This window comes from Ursus americanus, chromosome 36 (genome assembly GCF_024610735.1).
Source record: "Ursus americanus isolate L20-20 chromosome 36, mUrsAme1.1.p, whole genome shotgun sequence".
Lineage (NCBI taxonomy): Eukaryota > Metazoa > Chordata > Mammalia > Carnivora > Ursidae > Ursus > Ursus americanus.
The window spans coordinates 25,904,039-25,927,777 of NC_142162.1; the positions used below are offsets into that span (position 1 = coordinate 25,904,039).

Below are 23,739 nucleotides of genomic sequence, written 5' to 3' on the forward strand. Positions count from 1 at the left end.
CAGTCACTGAGCTTTGCTCTTGTCTCTCCTAGGATGTGGGCTTTGCGTTGTAATCTGGGAGAAGCTTGGCCTGCAGGCACGGTCTCAGTGCCACAGAGTGGTGTGAACAGAGACTGGGGCCAAGGGAAGGAGATGGTAGAGTGGCCAGGCCTCCTAAGTTTTAGGAGACACGCCTTCCCTGGAGGCGGCTTAGTGTGTAATAGTCTTGGCTCTTTCCATCGCTGAGGAAAGGGCCCAATTTAAATTCCTGAATTTCCTTCCTTTCCCCATACTCCAAATGGGTCCAAAAGCATGGGAAGATCAGCTAGCATTAAACAACCATAGATGAACATTTTCTTTCTGTATCACTTTTCTCCATCTTGTCTCCATTCACGCTGTTTCTCTCTCCTCTTTTCCTTGTCTGTCCCCTCCCTTCTTTCTGTCTCCTTCCCTTTCTATCACCCTCCCTTGTTTGCTCTGGCTCCTTCTCCTGGACTGTCCCTGGCCCTCACCCATCGGGCCTCAGGATGGCACAAACATGACCTATGGAACCTCTCCTTCTGGACTGAAAATGGGGGAGTTGATTGCACGGATGGTGAGGAATATGGATAACTCGCAATTCAGGGACTCAGACCTCGTCCCCAGAGGCTCAGAGGACAGACCGACCCGGGTGTGTACAGCTCCAATTGTCAGGACTGCCCACCCCTCCGACCTGCATGACCCGGCCTACTGCTGTTAGACTCCCCTCAACAGCCGGGGCCTTACACACTGACCTCTGCATGGGCCTTCCGAGGGTGTGGGTGGGAATAACTTGCCCGATCCAAGGCTCCTGAAGAAGGTGGGAGAGACGGGATTTGGAGGGAATCTCTGTTTTGGATTTGGAGTTGGAGTTCCTTCATACCCTGTGCTCCTGGCAGTTTCTCTGCTAACAAATTAACAAGCAGAAATACAAGAGAGACTTCACTTATTTTTAAAAATACATCTCCTCTTCTAATTCATTCACTTGTTCATTCAACATATATTTATTGAGCTCCTACTAAGTGCCAGACACTCTCCTAGTAAACAAACAAAATAGTTTTTGTTCACTAGAATAGTCTCTTCCCTCACGGAGCTTATATTCTAGTACTTTCAGAAGTAATGCACATTCACTGAGGAATACTGACAGAGCCATACAGAAAATTAACCTACATTCTCTAACACCTAAAGGTAGTAACTCTAAGTATTTAGTATACGTCCATCTAGGATTTTTCTTTGCATATAGCTCATCTAAATGTTTATTTTAAAAATCTTATATTCTATGTACCTCTTTGCAGTTATGCTTTTTTCAGTTAGCTTTATGTTCTTAATGTACCAATATGAATTATATTGTTAATGTGCCTCCTAAAACATTTTTTAGTGGCTGCACAGTATGCCGACATTCAGATAAGTTATCATTTATTAACCCAATACCCTATTATTGGAAAACTGGACTGTTTTCTATGTCTTGTGTTGGCTATTATTTTTAAATGCCATCATGAATATCGTAAGAGATATGTCCTTGTGTGCATTGTGATGACCCTTTGGGACAGACTGGCCAGTGGAGGAATTGCTAGGTGTGCATAGGTAATGCCAAAGGAGTCGTTCCAAGTGGTTTCCCAGGTCCAGACTTGAGGGATGTGTGGATCTCCTGCCCCATCCCTTTCTATTCAGCATGGTCTGGGTTCCATAAGGACTGAGATGTGAAAGAGGCTACGATGCCAAAAAACCCTGGCTCATCCCGGAGCTTGAAAAGGCTCACGAGTTGTACAGCCCAGCATGTCCTCTGAAGCTCTTCTTAAAGCGGTCACATTAACAGGCAACATGAAGTCACAGAGATACGGCCTAGGGTTCACTGGGCGTTAGAGAGCCTACCCCTCTGCCGAGCATCTCCTGGGGCGGCCGCTTGGGGGTTTCTGCAAATGGAAGAGCTTCCCCTGCCCCCATAGGCTGAGTCATGTCTGAGCAGGACTCGCCTCTGGCCTCCTCCAAATTCCCTCCCTGGGCTCTGTGACTCTTGATTTCTTGAGTATCATGTTCTCCGTGGGTCTGGAGGAGGTGAGGGGATATACAGAAAGGAGGTTACGCCTATATGTTTCGTCTAATCTCTTTTCTCACTTCCTTTCTCTTCCGGGAAGAATCACCTCTGGGTGGGCTCAGGGGAAGGGGGAGCCTGGGTCCCAGGCAGCCTCCCTTGGTCCCTGCTCCTCCTTTGAAGACCCCAAGAGATCCAGAAAGGAGGGGCAGGCGTCCTCTCACCTACCTCAGTATTGTCCCGGCCTCACGTGGATCTCCGATGGTCAGAACAGACCTTTTCGGGGCAACCAGCTTGAGGGAAACCAGTCGTCTGGGCTGTGTCTCCTTGCCTCTCCAAAAGGGCCAGCAGTGGTGCTCGCATGGCCGGGAGGCCCCCTTTCAGAGCGTGGACTCGTCCTTGTCCTCGCAGAACCGGGAAGGCTATCTCATGTGCACTTCATCTCTGAGGCAGCAGAACCTCCGCCATCTGACCCCTGACAGGCTGTCTGGTTTTTGCTCCACAGACCATTGTTCCGGTTCAGTATGAAACCAGAATGGCTTGCGGGCTAGTCAAGGGCCATGCCTACTCAGTCACTGGGCTGGAGGAGGTGAGGCTGGTGGGACGGGCAGGCGTGGGAGCCACTTGGGTCGCCTCCTGAAGTCAGGACTTAGCTTCCTGGGCCCCTTTCACCTCTGCAGACCTGGCCTCCTCTCGGGGGCTCTGCTCAAGGTCTGGGTCCAGAGCCTGTGGCTGGAGGGGGCCCCTGGGACAGGGAGAGACGGATCTTGCCACAAGGTGGTGCTCAGATCATCTTTGCTTTTAGTGCTAAAGATGGCAGTTTCCCCAACTATTTGGGACTTAGTTTCCTGTTTCCAGGGAACAAATAGAAATCGCTTTTTGGTTTTATGAAATTTCTTTCATGGGCTCTCGTGTTTCCTGCTCTCTGGGAGTTGAACGGTTACACTACTTTGCTCCTCCTGGCACATTTGGCTGGAGACAGGAAACTTGTCAGGACCACTGTGCACAGTTGGGCAGTCGGTGCCCCATCCACAGGGATGGGCAGAGACTGGAGGAAGGGCCACATTTTTCTAATTGGTCCACCTATGGGGGTCATTTGTCTGTAGTTCCTCAGCCAGCAGGGGTGGTTTTTTTTTCTAATTCAAACAGAGACACCTCGTGTACTTGAGCAGCCCTACAGTGTACACCCTACCCCTTGTCCCAAAGCTCATAATGGCCAGGAAAATCACTTTCTAATAGACAGTGAACCCCTGACCTCTGCAGACTCAGGCCTATGGTTCAGACATTCCCTCTGCCATTTCACAGAGAGCCTCTGATTAGTCTCCTCGACCAGGACCAGGCAGGACAGCCCCTGCACAGGATTCTCTCCCTGTCCCCATCCTAGCCCTCAGGGCAAGACAGAAAACCCCCTTTCCAGAAAGGCCCAGAGCAAGAGAGCTTTTTCTCTTTGTCCAAGGCTCTGTTCAAGGGTGAGAAAGTGAAGCTGGTGCGGCTGCGGAACCCCTGGGGCCAGGTGGAGTGGAACGGCTCCTGGAGTGATGGGTAGGTGAGGCGGCCCGCAGAGCCCGGGGCCAGGCTGTGTTGGATACCACACCACAAGAGTACTACAAATGCTTCGTCTAAAATTACCCTCAAGACCCATGATCCGCAGAGGGGAAGAGAGGATGTGGGCTCCAGGGAAGGGCCCACAGAGAAGCCAGGGAGCTAGGGATCCAAAGACCTCACTGATGGCCATTGGCTGGAAAGGGAAGATTCTAGAAAGCATGGGCTCTAGGTCCAGATAGAAGTGAAGTGTGAATGCAGGGCTCTGATTTCCCTTCCCTGTTTCCTTATCTGTAAAATGGGAACAATGTTACCACTTCTGTGGTGGGCTAGAGAGGGCCTAGCCAGGGCTAAGATTTCCTCTCCCTTGCTGTCCCCATAAAGAGGTCCCCCTGAAAAAGCTTGCCGCTTATCACTGAGAGGGACGAACTGGGTGCAGCGAAAACAACAAACATGGGGAAGTTACATGATGGCTCGAAAACATTTACAAAGCTTTTAGAGTGCCCCCAATCACTGGTTTCCAGCTGCCTCCCTGAGGGGAGGACAGCCCGTTGAGCTCTTTCATTCCCGGGAGGATACAGCGGGACTTGGTAGCTGCGTGCGCTCCTCAGCCCCTGTGCTCCCTCCACCCAGGGCACATTCACTGCTGGTTCATTCAGCTCTACCTTCACTTAGTGTCACTGAGCACCTGCCGGGCAGCGGGCACAGGGCTGGGCACTGAGGACAGTCCCTGAACAGGCAGCCTCCCCGGAGAGACTGGGGTATTCTGCGGACTCTCGTCTTCTCACTGCCTCCTGCAGACATTCACCGCCTTCCTTCCCTCAGCAGTGGGGGGGGGGGCGGGGGGGCTAGGTGGCAGGTCCCACACAACTCCTGGGGACTTAGAAATGAACAGGGAGACACAGGTCCTGCCCCTGTAGACGTCACGTTCCAGTGGGAAGGACAGAACAACCACTAATAAGATAAAGGTCCCAAAGAGGGAGCCCCTCACTTAGTTCGGGTGGGATAGGAAGAGTGGAAAAAGGTTGCCCAAGAGAGCAGCATGGCACCTGGGCTCTCCGCTGGTCCAGGTCACCCACAGGGACCCTCACTGTGTTCTCCAGCCCCATAGTTTGGTGTCCAGCCTTAACCCACATCCTGCCAATGCCTCCATCACAGGGACTGCTAACAAGTGGGGCCCATCTCTGGGTCACTCAAGGAGACCACCCTCCCTGCTCCGGGTCCTCCTTCTGTTCTCCGGAACCTCCATTTCCCCTGGAGCATTCCCTGACCCCAAGCCCTTCCTCAATCCCTTACCTTGCTAAGGACAACCCAGTTTCGCTTTATTCTCCTCAGCCTGCCTGAAACACAAATGTGCTTCATTTCCTCCCTCCTGAGGAGAGTGTGGAAAACCAGCCAGCCTTTAGAAACACGCAGCCAGGCTATTTCCTGGGGTGGCAGGAGAAAGGAAATGTTTGCATGCTTGGTCTTTTTCTTAGAACTCAGACAGTTAGTTATTAGAGGGCAGGCACTAGTCTAAAAGTTTTGCATGCGTTATTTCACTCATTGCTCATCGCAGCCCTCTGAGTAGACAATAATACTCATTCCCCTGTTGCAGTTGGGAAAACATGCTGAGAGGTTAAGTGACATGCCCAAGGTTACACGGCTAGTACTGGTATTATTAAATGGAATCCTGGGGGGTGCCTGGGTGGCTCAGTCGGTTAAGCATCAGACTCTTGATCTCAGCTAAAGTCTTAATCTCAGAGTTGTGAGTTTAAGCCCCATGTTGGGCTCCCTGCTGGACATGAAGCCTACTTAAAAAAAAAAATCTAAAACTAAATGGAATCCAGTTAATCTATTTCCAGAGCTCAATTCTTAACCTTTAAACTGTGAGGAGGGATTAAAAAAAAAACAAAACCAAAAAAAAAAACCTCAGCCAGAGAAGAATCAAGCGTTTACAAACCCATATAAGGTCTTACTCCTGCGGATGGTGGGAAGCCACTATTGGGTTTTACACTGAGGGGATCAGATCAGATTTCCATTTTCACGCATCACGCTTGCTGCAATTTGGAGGTGGGCCATTCTTTCAACTTTTTCATATTTCTCTTGATACCTCCTGCCCCAGCCTACATCAGGCCTCCCCTTCTTCTTCCTTTCATAATTTCTGTATTTTCCCTCCAGTTGGAAGGACTGGAGCTTTGTGGACAAAGCCGAGAAGGCCCGTCTGCAGCACCAGGTCACTGAGGATGGAGAGTTCTGGTGAGTCCAGGACTCAGGAGGACCCCAAAGCGTGAAGGATGAGGTGGGGAGCTAAAATCTCAAACCTCAGTCCCCGGAAAGAAGTCAAAGACCCCAGCCCTCAGGAGATCTGGGCCTTGTTCTCCTCCTTCAGTCCAAGGCCCAGCAAGGATGGGGTTCTGAGAGGAGCCAGGTCACAGTGATGACTGAGCCTGTGACCAGGCCAAAATGATGTGGCTCCTACCTTACCTGTGCCCCTCTGTGGTGCACGCGGCTCCAGCCACTTGATCCCTGGTCCTTGCAGAGCTGTCTTCTGAGCCAAGGCAACTCTACTTTGCTCACCCAAGTGCCAGACTCACACTCAGATCATTTCTACGCGGCCCTCGAGTCTCAGCTTAAAGGGAACTTTCTTCAGGATCCCCCTGTTTTGCCCAGGACTGGGATTAATTAGTGAGACTCATCATCCTCGAAATTGCTTGCTTAGTTGTCTGTCCTCTCCTAAACTCTCTTTCTGCTGAGCCCAGCACAGTGCCTGGGTCCAGGGCAGAGGGACATGGTTCCATTGGAGAACTGAAATGCAGCCAAGTTCTCCCATCAAGGACACAGAAGTTTGAGTCATTCCCGGAAGAGATGGTAGTTTGGGATGGAAACATGAGAACAGACAGTGTTTACCCTAAAGAGAGAGACGGGGTCCTCTCTGGGGCTGTGCCCAAGTTCGTCTGAACTGTCTGATCGCGCTGCGCTCGTCCCGGAGTCTTACCTTTCCCAATCTCCCATATGACTCTCTCTCTTCCAACCTCTCAGGATGTCCTATGACGATTTCATCTACCATTTCACAAAGCTGGAGATCTGCAACCTCACGGCTGATGCCCTGGAGTCCGACAAACTGCAGACCTGGACGGTGTCTGTGAATGAGGGCCGCTGGGTGAGAGGCTGCTCTGCCGGAGGCTGCCGCAACTTCCCAGGTGCGAGACGCTCGGGGTGGGGGAGGGTCCGAGCGGAACAAGTTCCAGGTGTATCTTATCTTACGAAACCCTCCCCGCTTCACGAGAAGGAAAGGGCCATGCTGAGGAGTGTGCTGTAGGGAGCTGGTAACAACTTCTAAGCAGGACACCATGTCGGAACGATACTGCACTCATAACGCTGAGGATGGGACTGAACACAGAGTTAGCAGCGACTGCAGGGGTGCAAGCCAGAGATGATGAAAGCCGGAGCAAGTCCCGGGCAGCGGAGATGGAGGGAAGGGGGCAGGCTCGGGGCCGAAAATTGAGTGAAGTCCCTGAAGAGTGACTTCAAATTTCCCAGTTTGGGGGCCTTGAGGGGATGGTGTCAATGTAGCAACATAAGACACACAGGAGACAAAACTCAGCGTGTTGTTGGTTTTTTGGTGGAGTTGGTTGTGGGCTTGTAGGGAGGGCAGTTTAGCTGGGGACGTGGGAAGTTTGAGGCATCCGTAGAGTATCCAGGGGAAGATGTGTCATAGAGAACTGGATGCACAGAATAGGATGGTCCTTGATTATAGGATTAGAACTCAACATGTATTTGTGGAAAGAGGATGGAAAGAAGAGAAGGAAGAAGACAGAAGGGAGAGAGAGGAAGGGAAGGAGGGAGGGAGTCAAATGGAGATGGTGGCTGGGATCTACATCACCGTTATGCAGGGACAGTTAAAAAGTGGATCAGACAGCCTAGGGGGGCAGAACAGTGGGGTGGGAGAGAGGCCCAAGACCACGTCCCAGGGACCAACCACATTTCAAGGGCAGGTGAGGAAAGGGAAGCCATCAGCAGAGAACGAGCATCACAGTTCAGAGAGGGAGAGGGAGCCACACAGCCACGCAGTGGGCTCCAGCTGTATGAAGGTGTAGGCTACCCACTGCTCTCCCCACATCCTTGGACAAATGCCTGAATCACTCCTTCTGTATTTATTGAGCACCTAGAGGCAGGAGAGAAATAGGTTCTCTCTGTCTTAGTCCTCTTCCTGCCCTTTCTCTGAGAGGCAGCTGCGAATGTACATTTCCTTCCTGGGGGGCACAGACACTTTCTGGACCAACCCGCAGTACCGTCTGAAGCTCCTGGAGGAGGACGATGACCCTGACGACTCGGAGGTGATCTGCAGCTTCCTGGTGGCCCTGATGCAGAAGAACCGGCGGAAGGACCGGAAGCTGGGGGCCAACCTCTTCACCATTGGCTTTGCCATCTACGAGGTGTGCAGCTCCTGACCAGCTTCGGCTCCAGAAACACATACGTTCCTCAGAGGGGAGGGTTTGGGGGCTTCCCCAGGACTCCGTGCCCCCCAGAACTGCTGGTATCAGGCCCACTTGTGTCAGAAGCTCTTAGATATTTGTCACAAGGGGAAAAAACCCAGGGTGGGGGAGGTGCAGTGGGGCTGGGGCTGGGGCTGGCCAGGTAGAAGGTGGGCAATCAGGCTTCTGCACTGACTCCACAGTTGCTGGTATTCCCTTCCTGTGCACTTGTCAGCCCTGATCAGATGTGAAACCCGCAGAATCTGAGCATCTTCTTTTTCTGTTTCTCCTCAAGGTTCCCAAAGAGGTATAGAAGTGGCAGTGGCCAGCAGTTGTGTGCAGCATTGCCTGGGGGTCCTGTGTCCCTCAGTGGCACGTCGGGAAGCTTCCTGGTGGGGTTTGAGGGCAGGACTATGATAGGGGAGGGTCTTGCCTGTGTCATGAACTCCAGAGAGGGTACCTCAGGGTGACCTCCTGACTGTCACCGTCACCATGTGCCCTTTCTCCCTTCCCACCAGAGACGGTTACACACCTGCTCTCACACATTCAGATTCACATCTCACACGCGCGCACACGCACACACATGCTCATAGTCATACACATTTGCACTCATAATTACACACTCAGACACACATTCTGAGGGTGACTGCCTTCTTTGGGATGGAGGAATCACCTCCTTCAGACCCCAACCAAGGCCCCTCCTGCCTCCTTGGGGTCCTTCCCCAGCCTGGAGGTGATTTGGAGCTGACCAGCCACAGTTCCGGTAAGTGGGGGAATGATAGACTTGACCTTCACTCCTGAATCACAACAGGAAAGGAGGAGGAAATGGGGTAGGGAGCTCCAGGGATATTGAGCTACTTGAGGCCTTGGGAGTCGGAGGTATGTAGGTCATGACTGTGACCTGGGTGACCAGGGAGTTGGGAAGAGACCCCTGGAGGGGGGAATGTGATCAGGACAGGCCATCCTTCTCAAGGAGCTCCACCCCTTGGCTCTTCTGTCAGATGCATGGGAACAAGCAGCACCTGCAGAAGGACTTCTTCCTGTACAATGCCTCCAAGGCCAGGAGCAAAACCTACATCAACATGCGAGAGGTGTCCGAGCGCTTCCGCCTGCCTCCCAGCGAGTACGTCATTGTGCCTTCCACCTATGAGCCCCACCAGGAGGGAGAATTCATCCTCCGGGTCTTCTCTGAAAAGAGGAACCTCTCTGAGTGAGTCAGACCCCCCTTCCCCACCTGTCCCCAAAAGCCCATGCAGCCCGTTCCAGAGACTGGAGGCATGAGGTAGCTGGACCAGTCCTGTAGCAGTCCTGGGATATGTGGACCAGGCGGCCCTTCTTCCTCTGCTCCTGACCCACTGGCCACAGCTGCATTCATTTAGTCAGTCTGTCATCCCAAGATATTTACTGAGCACCTACTATGTTCCAGGCACTCATCCTGTAGGCACTGAGGATAGGGCAGTGAATTAAACAAAGAAATCCCTGCTCTGATGGAGCTTAACATTCTAGCAGGAGACAACATGGCATGGGGGAAAACACACACATATATATGTTAGAGGGAGACGAGTGATAAGAAGAAGAAAAGAAAGTAGGCAACAGGGACAGGAGGCATTGGGGGTGATGGAACTTTTAGGTAAGGTGGCCAGGGAAGCCAGCATGGCATTATCCTGCATTTTTGGTCACTGCAGATGAGTTCATAAGCCCAACTCCTCTGAACTCTGCCCCTGAAAGAAACACAAGGTCCGTGGGTAGGTGGCTGAGCCTGACTTTGGGGAGCTCTGGGCAAAGCCAACAAGAACCCATGGCTGCGGGGGATGGTGCCGACATGGGGCTGGTTCCCGTAGTGGGAGATATTAGTTCCTGGGGTTCCTCTGAAGTCAGTCCCGACTTGGCTCTGAGAAGCTGCATGACCTGAGCAAATCCTCTCTCTGCTTCCTGCTTGCTCCTGGTGACACTGAGACCCCCACCCCTCACGTTTGTGTTTCTCACAGGGAAGTTGAAAATACAATCTCCGTGGATCGGCCAGTGGTGAGTGGTCTGGTTCTGATGTGTGAAAAGGTCCAGAGGGTCACCTTCCCTGATCCAGGCAGGGGACAGAAGCGTGGTGGAGGGGAGAGGGGGTATTGGAAGAGGAAGATGGGAGCCTGGGACACTCAAAGCAATTCTTCCACATTCCTGCAATTTCTGTTTGTCATGACTGGAGTAACAGGCCTCATGGTGCTAGGGCCACGTAGTCAGTCCGGGGGCTAGGAAGCACACAAGAGAGTCCTCGAGGGAAGAAGCGGTTTGTACCACTAGAGGGAGGGGTCAAGGCCATAGGCAGGGACAGAAAGGGCAGCAGCAAGCTTGGATTATGAGGGCCAATCTCAGATACAGAAAATACACACCAGCTCTGGAGTCAGTGCCAAACCCTGGGACCTCCACCTACCAGCTGGGTGATTTGGACAAGTTACATAACCCCTCAGTTTTCCTACTCTGTAAAATAGGGATAATAATAAGTGCCTCGCAAGGCTCTTGTGAAGTTGAAATCTGTGAGGTCATGTACTCGAAGTGTCTAGCACAGCGCCGGCTCCCACACGGTGGTTATTAGTCACACGCTTTATCTCTTATGTGACACTTCTCCTGTGCATTACCTCACTTGATCCTTGCAAGGTTTCTGAGATGTAATAAGGTTATTATTATCCCTGGCATTAAAGGAAGGAAGGAGAGGCTCTGTGGGGTTAAATGGCGCCCTCAAGTTCCCAGAGCTCATAGGTGGCAGGACTGGAACTGACATCCAGATTCTCGGAGTCCAGACTCACACTCTTTCCCTGGTCGCCATGCCGAGACCTGTTCCGGGGATGTGAATCCCAGAGTTACAAGCATGGGGTTGGCTTATGTGGTGTCTCCTTGTATTAAGGAGTCTTGTGCCTGCCTTGGGCCTTTGCGCCCTGGTTTGTAAACTAGTCGCTTGTGCTCTGTGTGACTTGGGCCAATGAGAAGACAGCAAATGCCCCACCAAATTGTCTTTTGGGTAGTTACACGCATGGTTCTAGTCCTGACCCTGTCCAAGTGCCTTCTGAATTATCACAGGACACTGGTTTTAGTATTAGGTGCATTTGGTTCTATACTTTTTTATTTTATGTATTTCAAAGATTTTATTTATTTGAGAAAGAGCACACACAAGGGGTGGAGCAGAGGAAGAGGGACAAGCAGACTCCCCACTGAGTATGGGACTCAATGCAGGGCTCGACCCCAGGACCCCAAGATCACAACCTGAACCGAAGTCAGATGCTTAACCCACTGAGCCACCCAGGCGTGCCTATACTTATCTTTTAGACATTAGCCATCAGAGTAGTGTATTTATCAGGAATTTCAAACTCAGGAGCCTAGCGGAACTGGCGTGTCACCTGAGTAGGGCAGGCAGCTGTGGGGTTTGGGTGTCCCTACACATGCATACTTGCCTGGAGTTCTCCACTGACTCTTGAGCTTCAGTGTTGGAGGGACAACTGGAGTGGTGGTGACTGCGGCATCTGGAGGGTATAGACAGCAGCTGCTCTCAGCTCCCCAGATTTTTGCCACAGCGGGTCACAGGCTCATGGAGCCTGCCAGGCCTTCTAGTTTTATTTATTTTTTTAAAGCCCAAAAACCTAGATTTCCATGTTAAGTCTCTCCCTATGTTAAATATTTGCAAAAACAACAACAGAAAAAAAAAAAGAAAAGAAAACCCAAACTCTGTAAATCAAACAAAATTCATTTTTAGGCCAGTATGGGTGAGCCACTTCTTCCGGTGTTTTAGTAACTAACTTCAATTAAAAATACAAAACATTAGCCAGAAGATCCCTTTCCTTGGCGGTGTCCAGGATGGGAGTGGACCGTAAGAACAGAGCAGCGTGGGAGCAACCGCCAGTCTCTAGACCCAGAGGATTTTCCCCTCCCTTCACCCTCCAGGCCTCTTTTGGCTCTATGTAGCCCAGATTCCTGAACCCCAGAAACTCACCCCAAGCTGAGGACCAAGTCACAGGGAAGCCAGAAGCCACTGGGTTTTCTGGAAACTTGACTTTCACTTATTCTGCATTTATTGTTTCCTTTCCTTATGCAGAAAAAGAAAAAAACCAAGGTGGGTGTAACAGCGTGAGTGGGTAGACAGCAGAATGTGTTTGTGCATGTGTGTGTGTGATGGCACGTGTCCCCGACTCGCCTCTTCCCTTGCTGCCCCCGCTGCCACCCTGCCTTCCTGGGCCCCCAGTGCAGCTCTGGGTGTGGACCCATGTGAGCTAACACCGGCCAAGGGAAGGCTACATGCCAGGCACTCTTCCAGGTGCTTGGCATGGATAAACTCAATCCTCACAAGGGCCCTGTGAGATTGGTACTGTTATTATCCCCATTTTCAGAGGAAGAACAGGTACAGACAGATGAACTGACTTGTCCAAGGCCTCAGAGCCAGTAAATGGCAGAGCCGGCACCGGGAGCCAGGCAGTCTAGCCCCCGAGTCTGCTCAGCACCACCATGCCCACCTCTCCGATGAGGGAGGCAGAGGATGGCCAACCAGTGAAAATGGGCCTCTTACAAAACCAGAAAGAACACCCCTTCTTTCTCAGAAGTGGGTTTGGCTCTGCGAAGCAAGGCTTGATTCTTGGGGGGAATGGCAACTGGTTATTTCTCAGGGTACAGTGAGATACGCGTGTGAGGGTTTCCATGGAGACGAGACGGTCTTGAGATGCCAGCCACCTGTTCTGTAGACAGGACTGCTCCTTCTCCCTCCTTTCTCTTCCCTGTCTGCTCCCCACTCCTCCTTTTTTCTTAGCCTGCTGGGGTTAGGTTGGAAGAGGATGCTCAGAGAGTCTGAGTCTCTGCTGAGGCTCTTGTTCCAAATCCCCTTCTAGACAAGTGACCTCTCATTCCAAACGCAGGCTCCTCTAAGCCATGGGACCCAACAGACTCTGCATGCTGAGTCCAGATAGCAGTGGGGAAGAGGGAAGAGATCCTCACCCTCATAGCCCCAGAGGAGCTCATCAACTTGACTGGTTTAATGGGGAATGAGAGCTACCTGGACAGCTTCCCCTCTTGGGATCTTGGGAGGTTGTGGTGACCTACGGATTCACCAGGGCCTCTCTAAGATCTCCTCCTAAGTGTCCTGGTTATAACCACTCTGCTGTAAGAACACCGTAGCTAAGGTGACCGTGTGTGCTTAGAGCACCTCAGGGGCCTCAGAACCAAGCTTTCATCGGGGACCAGGGGCACTGTTCCCTTCGTGTGGTTTTAGAATTCAAGATTACAGTTGTTGAGCGATTCAAACTCCCTCCTACATCCTTGCTCCATTTACCCCACAACCTTCCCATGGTCTCCAGGGCCTACCATGATGGCTAACCCTTTCTGAATTTTGGGTTGAGCACTCAGAGTGCCGTCCAGAAATGACTGCCTTTGGGCATCCTCAAGCCCATGGGGTAGTAGCCGTAGGCTATCAGACAAGGTTTGGTGTTAGTGTTTATGGTGGTTCCTGGAAAGATCCAAGATAGAGGTCCTCTGAGTACTGATGCTGTGCAGACCAGAGCTGACGGTGAGCAAGCATCTACCACATATTAGGCACTGTGCTAGGGGTAAAACAGACATCGCTTTCAGTTACAACACTGTCTACAAGGTAGGTGCTATTATTCTTCCCCTTCTATAGATATTTTACGGATATTCAGAGAAGTGAAGAGACTTGCCCACGGACATACAACTAATGAGTGGGGAAACTGGAAGCCATATCTATCTGCTCCAATCCCATGTTTCTTGCCCTCATCAGTCTGGTTCAGGCCCCCTACCCTCCAAAGCCTGTGTTATCCAGACCCACACTTGGGCCCGGAGATGTGTATCTTGGCAGGGGTGACCCCTGGCCACGCCATGTCCGTAGGCACATATTCCCCCTCCAGCTGAGACCCACGCTTGCTCTAGGATCCCCACAAGCACCAGTTGCTTGAGCACGACCCTTTGCTTGAAATGCAGGGCAAGCCAGGACCTTTGGGGCCTGCTAGAAACCAAAGTTCGGGAAGCTTATTTCCACAGGTCTGCTCATTTGTGCTGTTCTAGATGGATAGCGTGGAAAGGCAGACAGGGATTCAGAACCCAGCCAAGTTGCTCTTCTGCGCTGAGGGACTCTGACTGCCCCATCGCTTTCTGCGCTGCAGCCGCAAGCCCTGACGGCCTCGCCTTCTTCTGGCTCTCGCTGTGGGGTGTACGGCTCCAGCTAGGATCGGCACAGCACGGCAGCTGCTCTCCGCTCCTTCTGTGTCCTCTTCACTTGCGTCGGCATGCCTTGAAAATACGCCTTATATTTGTGTAGCATATTAGATGTTTTTGCAGTACAATTTGATATTCAGTATCTCATGCCCCCCACCCAAGAGCCCCATGGGAAAGGTCAAGCAGGTTTTGTCATCCACATTAATGGATGAGTAGCCTGAGGCCACAGACGGTATTTCTTGTATGTGAGGGCAGGGCTGGACTTGCAGCTCAGCGCTCTGACCTCTCCCCCACTGACCATGCCACTAATCCAAGTCCTTTTTTCCATCGGTCCTCGGCAGTGTCCTAGAGGTTCCTTGCAGGTGCCTCCCCAGCTGCCATGGGTGGCACAGGTGTGCGGGGGGAAAAAAGCTCTACCCTCTTCATCGAGCAGAGAAGCCTGTTTTTAATGACTTCATATACAATGGGCTTCTGGGGAAATTTAGTTTGAGCGGTGCTTCCATTTGGAAAAAAAAAGCCTACAAAATACTTGAAAATCATTGCACTAGATCACACTGCTTGTAACACTCTTAGCATTTCCACGTGTACTGATGACCTTGTTTAACCCTCAGAGCCCCACCATCAGGAGATAAGGAACTGAGGTCCGGAGAGACTTGGCATCTCTCCCCAAGTCACAGACAGCTTGTTAGTGGCAGGGATGGAGCGTGGACTGAGGTTCAAGAGCTGCCAACTCTGCTCTTCTCCTCTTCCCTGGACAAAGCTGCTCCTGGAGGGAGGCTGCGTCCATGTGCCCGCTCAGCCTGTAATCCCTGCTCTCTTCCTGCCCCTTCCCCACGTCCCTCTTCTCTCCAGCCCATCATCTTCGTTTCGGACAGAGCAAACAGCAACAAGGAACTGGGTGTGGACCAGGAATCAGAGGAGGGCAAAGACAAAACGAGCCCTGATAAGCAAGAGAAATCCCCACAGGTTTTTGAGCATGTGGCATGAATGGGGTGGCCAGCACATAACTGGGGTCCTCTGGATTGGAGGGGCTGTAGGGTGGGGTGTCCCTGTAACATCTGGAGGTTTGGATGTATCCCACTGATCTTTTCGCTCAAGTTCTAAAATTTGGGGTGCTGCTTCGGTGAATGTCTTGGGGGTTGGCAGCCACGCCAAGCCGGTCCTGGGCCAGGGAAGGACAGGCTGAGCCTGCCCGCTGGAGACCCCAGCCTGGACAGTGAGGGAAACGGGAGGCAAAGCCTGAGATGCAACCAGCTTGAGAGAGCCCAAGACAGAGCAGCTCCTGTTTCCTGGTATCCTCAAGCCCTTGACAATGAGAGGATAGAGGATAGTAGCAGAAAAGAGGATGGCATCAGAAATGGAGGCCCACAGAGCCCAGGGAAGGGTATTCTATTGCGGTGGGGAGAGGAGGGCATATAAAACTTAGTGGAGGTGAGGCTAAGGGACCAAATCCCACAGACAAAGCCAGGGCCACCTCCTCTATGCTGCAGTGTCCGTGCAGCGGAGTGGGGGTCCTCTGAGGACTTTTACTTGATGACACAGGTGGCTGGAGGTATCAGAATGGTCTGGTCCCCTCTGTCCTTCTGGGACTCATCTGGTTGAGAAGGTCGAGTTGAAAACAGTGGGGAAGGCTCTAGCTGGTGGGGGTGGGGAGAGAAGGCCAAGGGGGCTGTCCACATGTCTGCATGGCTGATGTAACTCCTCTGGCTAAGATGTCTGGAATGAAGGGTAACTGGGGTCTAGAGGAGTCTCACTCCAGCTCACTAGGCTCAACTAAGAAAGAAAAGCCTTTGTCCTGTACCCAGCTCCTGCTGCCGCCTAGGGCTTTTTAGGCACTCGGGCTCCTTCGGCCCTGAAGGAACTTTCCTATGGGTCTGCCCATCTCCTTGATCACTGTGAACCCGTTTTCCTTCGTGCTTCCACAGCCGCTGCCTGGCAACACTGACCAAGAGAGCGAGGAGCAGATGCAATTCCGGAACATTTTTAGGCAGATAGCAGGCGATGTGAGTACCGCCAACCCTGACTCCTCTCCTGGATTAACTGCTCAAATGACTGGTTACTTCATTATTGTTTAGTAGTGGTCATTCGGCTTTTGGTAGAAGCAGGGGCTATGTATGTGTAGCACAGAAATCCACCAGTCAGGTCCGAGACCATCATCCACTTGGGTGGCTTAGAGGCCTTTTTGCCCTGAGCTGCCCACTGCAGTCTGGACGTGGAGGGTGCCGTGTCTTCCGTGGAAAAGCCCTGGCTTCCCATGACAGCAGAGCAATGACAGATCTTACAAACATGGACAGCTGGGACTTGTTTTGCAAACCCTCTGCTCCGTCAGAGCTGACCTCTAGAACTGTTACTCTCTACTCCCTTCCTCCTCAGGATATGGAGGTCTGTGCAGATGAGCTCAAGAATATCCTTAACACGGTTGTGAACAAACGTGAGTGGCCCCAAACTGTATGTGGAGGACGGGCAGGCAGGAGTGGGTGTCCAGTTATCTGAAAGAAGCTCCTCACTCTTCTCCCTACCTCCCAGATAAGGACCTGAAGACACAAGGGTTCACGCTGGAGTCCTGCCGTAGCATGATTGCTCTCATGGATGTATCCTTCCCGCCATCCTTGCCCACCACGCTTCTCTCTCATCAGCCCCTGTGCAGCCCACGGGGGCCAAGGCAACAAGGGGTGCCCAGTCAGAAAGAGAGGCCCAAATCTGTGCCTAAGGGAGGACCTGAGGTCCCCAGCTACTGGTCTGAAGGGGGCTGTTGGAGGAGGCACAGTTGGGCAGGATATTGGGCTATAACCAGCCCCTAACCTCTGCCCTCACCTCAGGCCCAAGCCAAAATGGTCCTTAGGAGACATTCCCTGGGTTTTAGAGCAGACACGAACTCAGATTGCAGAGGCATGGAAGGGAGGGTTAAATACCAGGACAGGGCGGTTGAAGGCTACCTGGGGCAGAGCCTTCCTGTGGGATGACCTTCCTTGTAGTCGCCCAGAACCCCCTCCCCCCCGGTCCAGGGGGATCTCGCTATGCATGCCCTGTAGCCCTGACCTCCTTCCTCCAGACAGACGGCTCTGGGAGGCTGAACTTGCAAGAGTTCCATCACCTCTGGAAGAAGATTAAAGCCTGGCAGGTGAGAAGAGAAGGAAGCATGGGAGTGAAGGAGGGGGCTAATTCAAGGGTTTACTGTGTGACCCCTGTCTGCAAATTTTCTATTGCCAGAGAATTTTCAAACACTATGACACAGACCAATCTGGTACCATCAACAGCTACGAGATGCGAAATGCAGTCAATGACGCAGGTGCTGGGGAAGACAGTGGGTGGCGGGCACCCGGACGAGGGCTGGTGGAGGCTGAGATCGGAGGGTGGGGGGCAAACGAAGGAGTGTTTCTGGGTGACACAGGATGGCTGAGAGGCAGAGAAAAGAACACAATACAGGCTACTCAGACTACTTCCTGCTCCCCCATGCTGCCCTCCACAGGATTCCACCTCAACAGCCAGCTCTACGACATCATTACCATGCGCTATGCAGACAAGCACATGAACATCGACTTCGACAGCTTCATCTGCTGCTTCGTCAGGCTGGAGGGCATGTTCAGTAAGTGGGGGGCCACCCTTCCGCGCTCTGGGGCCTGACCGTGTTCCCGTTGACTCTATCCAAGCTGAACAAAGGTAAAGGCCCGCTGTAAGCTCAGAATGGGCTGGTAAAGAAAGGGTGATGGTTGATACTCTGCCTGGCACATTTTTGTGCTGAAGGACAGCACTTCGCCCACGGTCCTCTGAAGAAAAGTTACAACAGTGGAGAGGAGGCGAGCCTGTAACTGGCCTCTGGCCTGTGTGTTCTTCCCCCACAGGAGCTTTTAATGCATTTGACAAGGATGGAGATGGTATCATCAAACTCAATGTTCTAGAGGTAAAGCCTAATAGAAGCACTATTTCACCCTGTCCCTTAAAATTCCGGGTGGAGGAGTCAATGAGGCCGACTCGAGGCACTGTGTGCTTCTCACTTCCAAATGCTGGAGGAGGGATGGGCTAGGAAAGGAACAGAAAGGCAAGCTCATAGGGAATGTGTACTGGGGGAAGGCTCCAAAGGGGACTCAGATCCTAAAAAGGCTTTTCTGCTGGAAAACACATCTTTCTAGTAGAGATCGGGGAAGCAGGCCCTAGACCACTGCTTCTTAGAAAATCTTCCCAGGGTCTGGCATGCTGGGGCTGTCCCTTTCCCCTTACCCTATCAGACCCTTAGGGTTCGCCTCTCTTTGCTGGGTTGCATTCTGATCTTGGGACTTCCTCTTTCAGTGGCTGCAGCTCACCATGTATGCCTGAACCAAGCTGGCCTCATCCAAGGCCATACAGATCACTCAGGATTTCCATTTCATCCAATATAGCTAGAGCCACTTACCTCAAAGGACACAGTAGCTGCGCTGCCCTGCCCCCCAGCACACCTCCAGGCGCCTCAGTGGTCTTCTTCCTCCTCTACTTCACTCCCCACTCGGCCTCAGGGCATCTGTCCATCTGTCACGCCCACATTGACCCTTCAGTTAAGGAATGAAAAAGAACAATTTTGTCCCTTTGCCACATGGAGCTAAGTGTCTGTCTGCCTCAGCAAGTTGTAGCCCAGCTGAGAGGTTTGCTCAGAATCTGAGTGGCCTCGGCTCTGAAGTAAATGCTCTCCTTAGCTTGCCCTAGGCTGCTCACAGAAGATTTGCCAATGGCACTCTGCACTTCCCGTGCTAGAGTCCCCCATCGCCTTCGTGTTCTGCCACCCATGGGACAGTAACCAAACTAGCACTTGGTTCTGTCTCATTGTTTCAGGATGGGCCTGCTCCGGGATAAACTAGCTCAGTGGAAGAGGGCTGGATACTTTGGGCTGTCTGACTCATAAGTTTGGCTGCATTCTGAAAAAGAGTTGATCTAAATAAAGGCATGTGTACGGCTGGTTCAGTTGTGTTTTGTCTTCTCACATTCAGAATATCAGCCAGAGCAGGGCTGAGTAGCTTCCAATGTTACACTTAACTGTCATGCAGAGAGCCCAAGTTTCAGAAGACAATGGAAAACACGTCTTCACACACAAAACCTGGACCCCATGGTAATCTTGCCTATTGGTATTTCTTGAACATAGGAATCACTCTGATACTTTTCAAGATCAATGAGAAAAGGAAAGGGAAGAGCTGTTGGTGTATAGAATATCAAGAATAAATTATTGCCCTGTCACTGGAGGGGCCAGTTACCTGAGTGTAATGGAAGAGAGATGCAGATGTAGTTTTTGGTTTTGCTGAGTGTCCAGTATACAACACTGTGATTCGACACCTTGTATACACTATGAAGTAATCACCCAAAAGTCTGCTTACTATCCATCACCCTACCATCAATGCCCTTTCATGCCTATCACCACCCACCTGTCCCCCAAACCCCTTCCCCTCTTGTAACCAGTGATGTTTCCTGTATCTGAGTTTTTTAAGATTCCACTTATGAGCAAAACCACACAGTATTTGTCTTTCTTCTTCTGAATTACTTTACTTTGCTTAAGACCCTCAAGGTCCACCTATGTGGTTGCCTAATAGCAAGATTTCATTATTTTTTTATGGCTCAGTAGTATGCCATATATATACACCATAGCTTCTTTATTCACGCATCCACTGATGGGACATTTGGGTTGTTTCCATATTTTGGTTATTGTAAATAATGCTGCAGTGAACGTAGGGGTCTATGTATTTTTTCAAATTAGTGTTTTGGTATTCTTCAAATAAATACTCTGCAGTTCAATAGCTGGATCACATGGTCTATTAAGTTTTTGAGCAATCTCCATGCCGTTCTCCATAGTGGCTGCACCAACTTATAACCCACCAAGTGTCCGAGGGTTCCCTTTCCTCTACATCCTCACCAACACTTATTTTTTTTTATAATAGCCATTCTGACAGATGTGAAATGATAATTCATTGTGGTTTTCATTTACATTTCCCTAATAATTAATGATGTTGAATGTCTTTTCATGTGCCTATTGGCCATCTGAATGTCTTCTTTGGATAAATATCTATTTCTCTCCATTTTTTGTTTTTTGTTGTTGTTGTTGTGTGAGTTTTTCATATATTTTAGATATGAACCCGTTATCAGATGTGTAATTTCCAATTGTGTTCTCACATTTAGTAGGTTACCTTTTCATTTTGATGATGGTTTCCTTTGTTGTGCAGAAACCTTTTAGCTTATCAAGTCCCACTTGTTTATTTGTGCTTTTGTTTCTGTTGCCTTTGGAGTCTGATCACAAAAACAATGCTGTGACTGATGTCATGGAGCTTTACCAACCATGTTTTCTTCTAGGAACTGTATGGTTTCAGGTCTCACATTCAAGCCTTTAATCCATTTTGAGTTAATTTTTGTGTATGGTATAAGATAATGGTCTAGTTTCATTCTTTTGCATGTGGCTGGTCAGTTTTCCCAACACCATGTATTTAAAAGAGTGTCCTTTCTCATTGTATGTTCTCGGTTTCTTCGTCAGAAAATAACTGTCCATATATGTTTGGGTACATTTCCAGGCTCTCAGTTCTGTTCCATAGATCTGTGTGTGTTTTTGTGCCAGTACCGTACTGTTTTGATTCCTATAGCTTTGTAGAATAGCTTTAAAACAGCAACCAGCTTGGCTCTTCTTGGTTAAGATTGCTTTGGGTTTTGGGGCTCTCTTGTGCTTCCATAAAAATTTTAGGATTGTTTGTTCTGTTTCTGTTAAATATGTCATTGGGGTTTTGACAGGGATTGCACTGAAATCTGTAGATCGCTTTGGGTAGTATGGGCATTTTAATGATATTAATTCTTCCAATCCATGAGCACTGAATATCTTTCCATTTGTGTCTTCTTTAATTTCTCTTTCATTTAATGTTTTGCAGTGTATGGGTCTTTCACCTCCTTGGTTAAATTTATTCCTAAGCACTTTATTCTTTATGATACAATTGTAAACGGGACTGTCTTCTGGACTATCAGTCATTAGCAATGGAACATATTTTGTATATTGATTTTTTATCCTGCAACTTTACTGAATTATTTTTATTCTAAGTTGTTTTTTTATTTGTTTGTTTGGTGGGGCCTTTAGGTTTTCTGTATATGTCCATCCGCAAATCGTGACAGTTTTATTTCTTCCTTTCCAGTCTGGATGACTTTTATACCTTTTTCTTGCCTAATTGCTTTGGCTAGGACTTCTAATACCTATGTCGAATAAGTGGTGAGAGTGGGCATCTTTGTCTCATTCCTCATGTTGGAGAAAAAGTTTGCACTTTTCCCCATTGTTAGCTGTGGGCTTGTCATATATGGCCTTTATTATGTTATGTTCCCTCTATACCCACCACTTTTGAGAGTTTTTATCATAAATATATGTTGAATTATGTCAAAGGCCTTTTCTCCGTTTATTGAGATGATGTTTTTATCGTTCTTTTTGTTAATGTGGTTAATTATATTGATTTACAGATGTTGAACCATCCTTGTATCACTGGAATAAATCCCATTTGATCATGGAGTATGATGCTTTTAATGTATTAATTTGCCAATATTTTGTTGAGTATTTTTGAATGTATATACATCAAGTATATTGACTTGTAATTTTCTAGTGTCATCCTTGTCTGGTTTTGGTATGATTTGGTAATGATGGCTTTGTAAAATGAGTTTGGAAATGTTCCTTCCTCTTCTGTTGTTTTGGAAGAATTTAAGAAGAATTGGCATTAATTCTTCTTTGGACATTTGGGAGAATTCACCAATGAAGCTGTCTGGTCCTGGACTTTTGTTTGTTGGGAGGTTTTTTGATTATTGATTGACTTTCCTTACTAGCAATCAGTCTGGTCACATTTTCTATTTCCTCTTGATTCAGCATTGGTAGGTTGTTAGTTTCTAGGAATGTATCCATCTTTTCCAGGTCATCAAATTTGTTGGTGACAGTAGTCTCTTATGATCCTTTGTATTTCTGTGGTTATCAGTTGTCATGTCTCCTCTTTCATTTCTGATTTTGAGTCCTCTTTCTTTTTTTCTTGGTGAGTCTAGCTAAAGGTTTGTCAGTTTTATCCTATCAAAGCAGCAGCTCTTGGTCATTTATCTTTCTACAGTCTTGGTAGTCTCTATTTTTTTTATATATATTTTTCCTTCCTTCTACTTCTTTTGGGCTTCGTTTCTTTTTTTTTTTTTTAAAGAGAGAGAGAGAGAGAGAGATGTGCATGAGTCAGGGGAGAGGGGAGGGGAAAGGGAGAGAGGGAATCTTAAGCAGGATCCACACCCAGCACAGAGCCTGACACAGGGCTACATCTCATGATCCTGAGATCATGACCTGAGCTAAAATCTAGAGTTGGATGCTTAACCAACTGAGCCACCAGGCACCTATTTCTATTTTTTTTTCTTCTCTTCTTCTTCTTCCTTCCTTCCTTCTTCAAGTTATTAGACTATTTGAGATTTTTTCTTGAAGTAGGCCTGTGCTTTATCTCATAGAATTTGGTATGTCCTATTTCTGTTCTCATTTGCCTCTAGGGGTTTTTGTGTGTGTGTGTGTGTGTGTGTGTGTGTCTCCTTTGATTTAATTACCTATTGATTGTTCAGTGGCATGTTGTTTAATCTCCATATTTTTGTTGTTTTTCCAGTTTTCTTATTATAACTGATTTCTAGTTTCATACCATTGTAGTTGGAGAAGATGCTTGATATGACTTCAATATTGAATTTATTGAAACTTGTTTTGCTGCCCAGCTAATGATCTATCCTGGAGATTGTTCCATGTGTACTTGAGAAGAATATGTATTCTGCTACTTGAATGGAATGTTCTGTACGTATCTATTGAGTCCATCTGGTTGTGGCACGGCTGCTGCACAGGGAGGGTGGACATGGAACATGCCCAGCCCAGATGCAATGTACTCACCTGGCCCAGCTGTGGTGTGGCTGCTTGCATAGGCTCAGTGGGACAAGGAGCATGCTCACCAGTGCTAACGGCCTAGAGGGAGGACACCAAACATGGTGCCCACCAGCTGTTACCAGCTAGTTAGAATGAGATTGCAAAAAAGGCACCTGCCAGTGCTTCTGTCCCCAGAGAAAGTCACTGCAGGTTCTTGCCTGCAGCCACATTAGGATTAGCAAATGGGTCTCCTCCTCAGTTATAGTCTAGGCACTCTTCAAATTATTTCTGCAGTGGAGTTCAGGATGAGTGGATGGGCATGTGAGCCCTTTATGAGCAGGTTCGTTGTTCTCTACAGTTCTATGGTTTCCCTGGACTTAATCCTTGTTGACTTTCAAAACCAGGTGTTTTGGGAGCTTGTCTTTCTGATGTCAGACACAAGGGTCTGGATGCCTGAAGTGCGGCACAGTCCCTTCACTCTTCAAGGAAAAGCTCTGTATTTTGGGGCTCCCTTACTGATAGTGGGTCATTGTACCTCAGGTAGGATCCAGAGGGAGATTGAGTCTCTGCCTCTCCTACCTGTCTCAATGTATCTCTTTTATCTTTTGTTGGGGAGGTGCTGTTAATATAGTTCTCAGGTCCTTTGCAGGGAAAAATTATTCCTTATATAG

General features: G+C 49.5%; 1 protein-coding gene across 5 annotated transcripts in view; it reads left to right on the forward strand.

Annotated features, from left to right (window-relative positions):
* The window catches only part of CAPN3 (calpain 3), a 50,193-nt gene extending 31,039 nt beyond the window's left edge, over positions 1-19,154 (forward strand). Inside the window, exons 6-24 of one of the 5 annotated variants that reach the window (XM_045771417.2) lie at positions 506-649; positions 2,535-2,618; positions 3,486-3,571; positions 5,732-5,809; positions 6,593-6,753; positions 7,820-7,989; positions 8,324-8,335; positions 9,030-9,238; positions 10,017-10,053; positions 12,107-12,124; positions 15,079-15,192; positions 16,152-16,229; positions 16,600-16,657; positions 16,753-16,817; positions 17,279-17,347; positions 17,437-17,515; positions 17,696-17,812; positions 18,069-18,127; positions 18,514-19,154. In XM_045771417.2, the coding sequence (XP_045627373.2) occupies positions 506-649; positions 2,535-2,618; positions 3,486-3,571; positions 5,732-5,809; positions 6,593-6,753; positions 7,820-7,989; positions 8,324-8,335; positions 9,030-9,238; positions 10,017-10,053; positions 12,107-12,124; positions 15,079-15,192; positions 16,152-16,229; positions 16,600-16,657; positions 16,753-16,817; positions 17,279-17,347; positions 17,437-17,515; positions 17,696-17,812; positions 18,069-18,127; positions 18,514-18,540 (1,665 nt within the window). In that variant the 3' untranslated portion in view covers positions 18,541-19,154. The remainder of the gene's footprint in view (positions 1-505; positions 650-2,534; positions 2,619-3,485; positions 3,572-5,731; positions 5,810-6,592; positions 6,754-7,819; positions 7,990-8,323; positions 8,336-9,029; positions 9,239-10,016; positions 10,054-12,106; positions 12,125-15,078; positions 15,193-16,151; positions 16,230-16,599; positions 16,658-16,752; positions 16,818-17,278; positions 17,348-17,436; positions 17,516-17,695; positions 17,813-18,068; positions 18,128-18,513) is intronic. The other 4 variants (XM_087859116.1, XM_045771427.2, XM_087859115.1 and 1 more) reach the window with 4 other exon arrangements.
* The last annotated feature ends 4,585 nt before the right edge of the window (positions 19,155-23,739 follow it).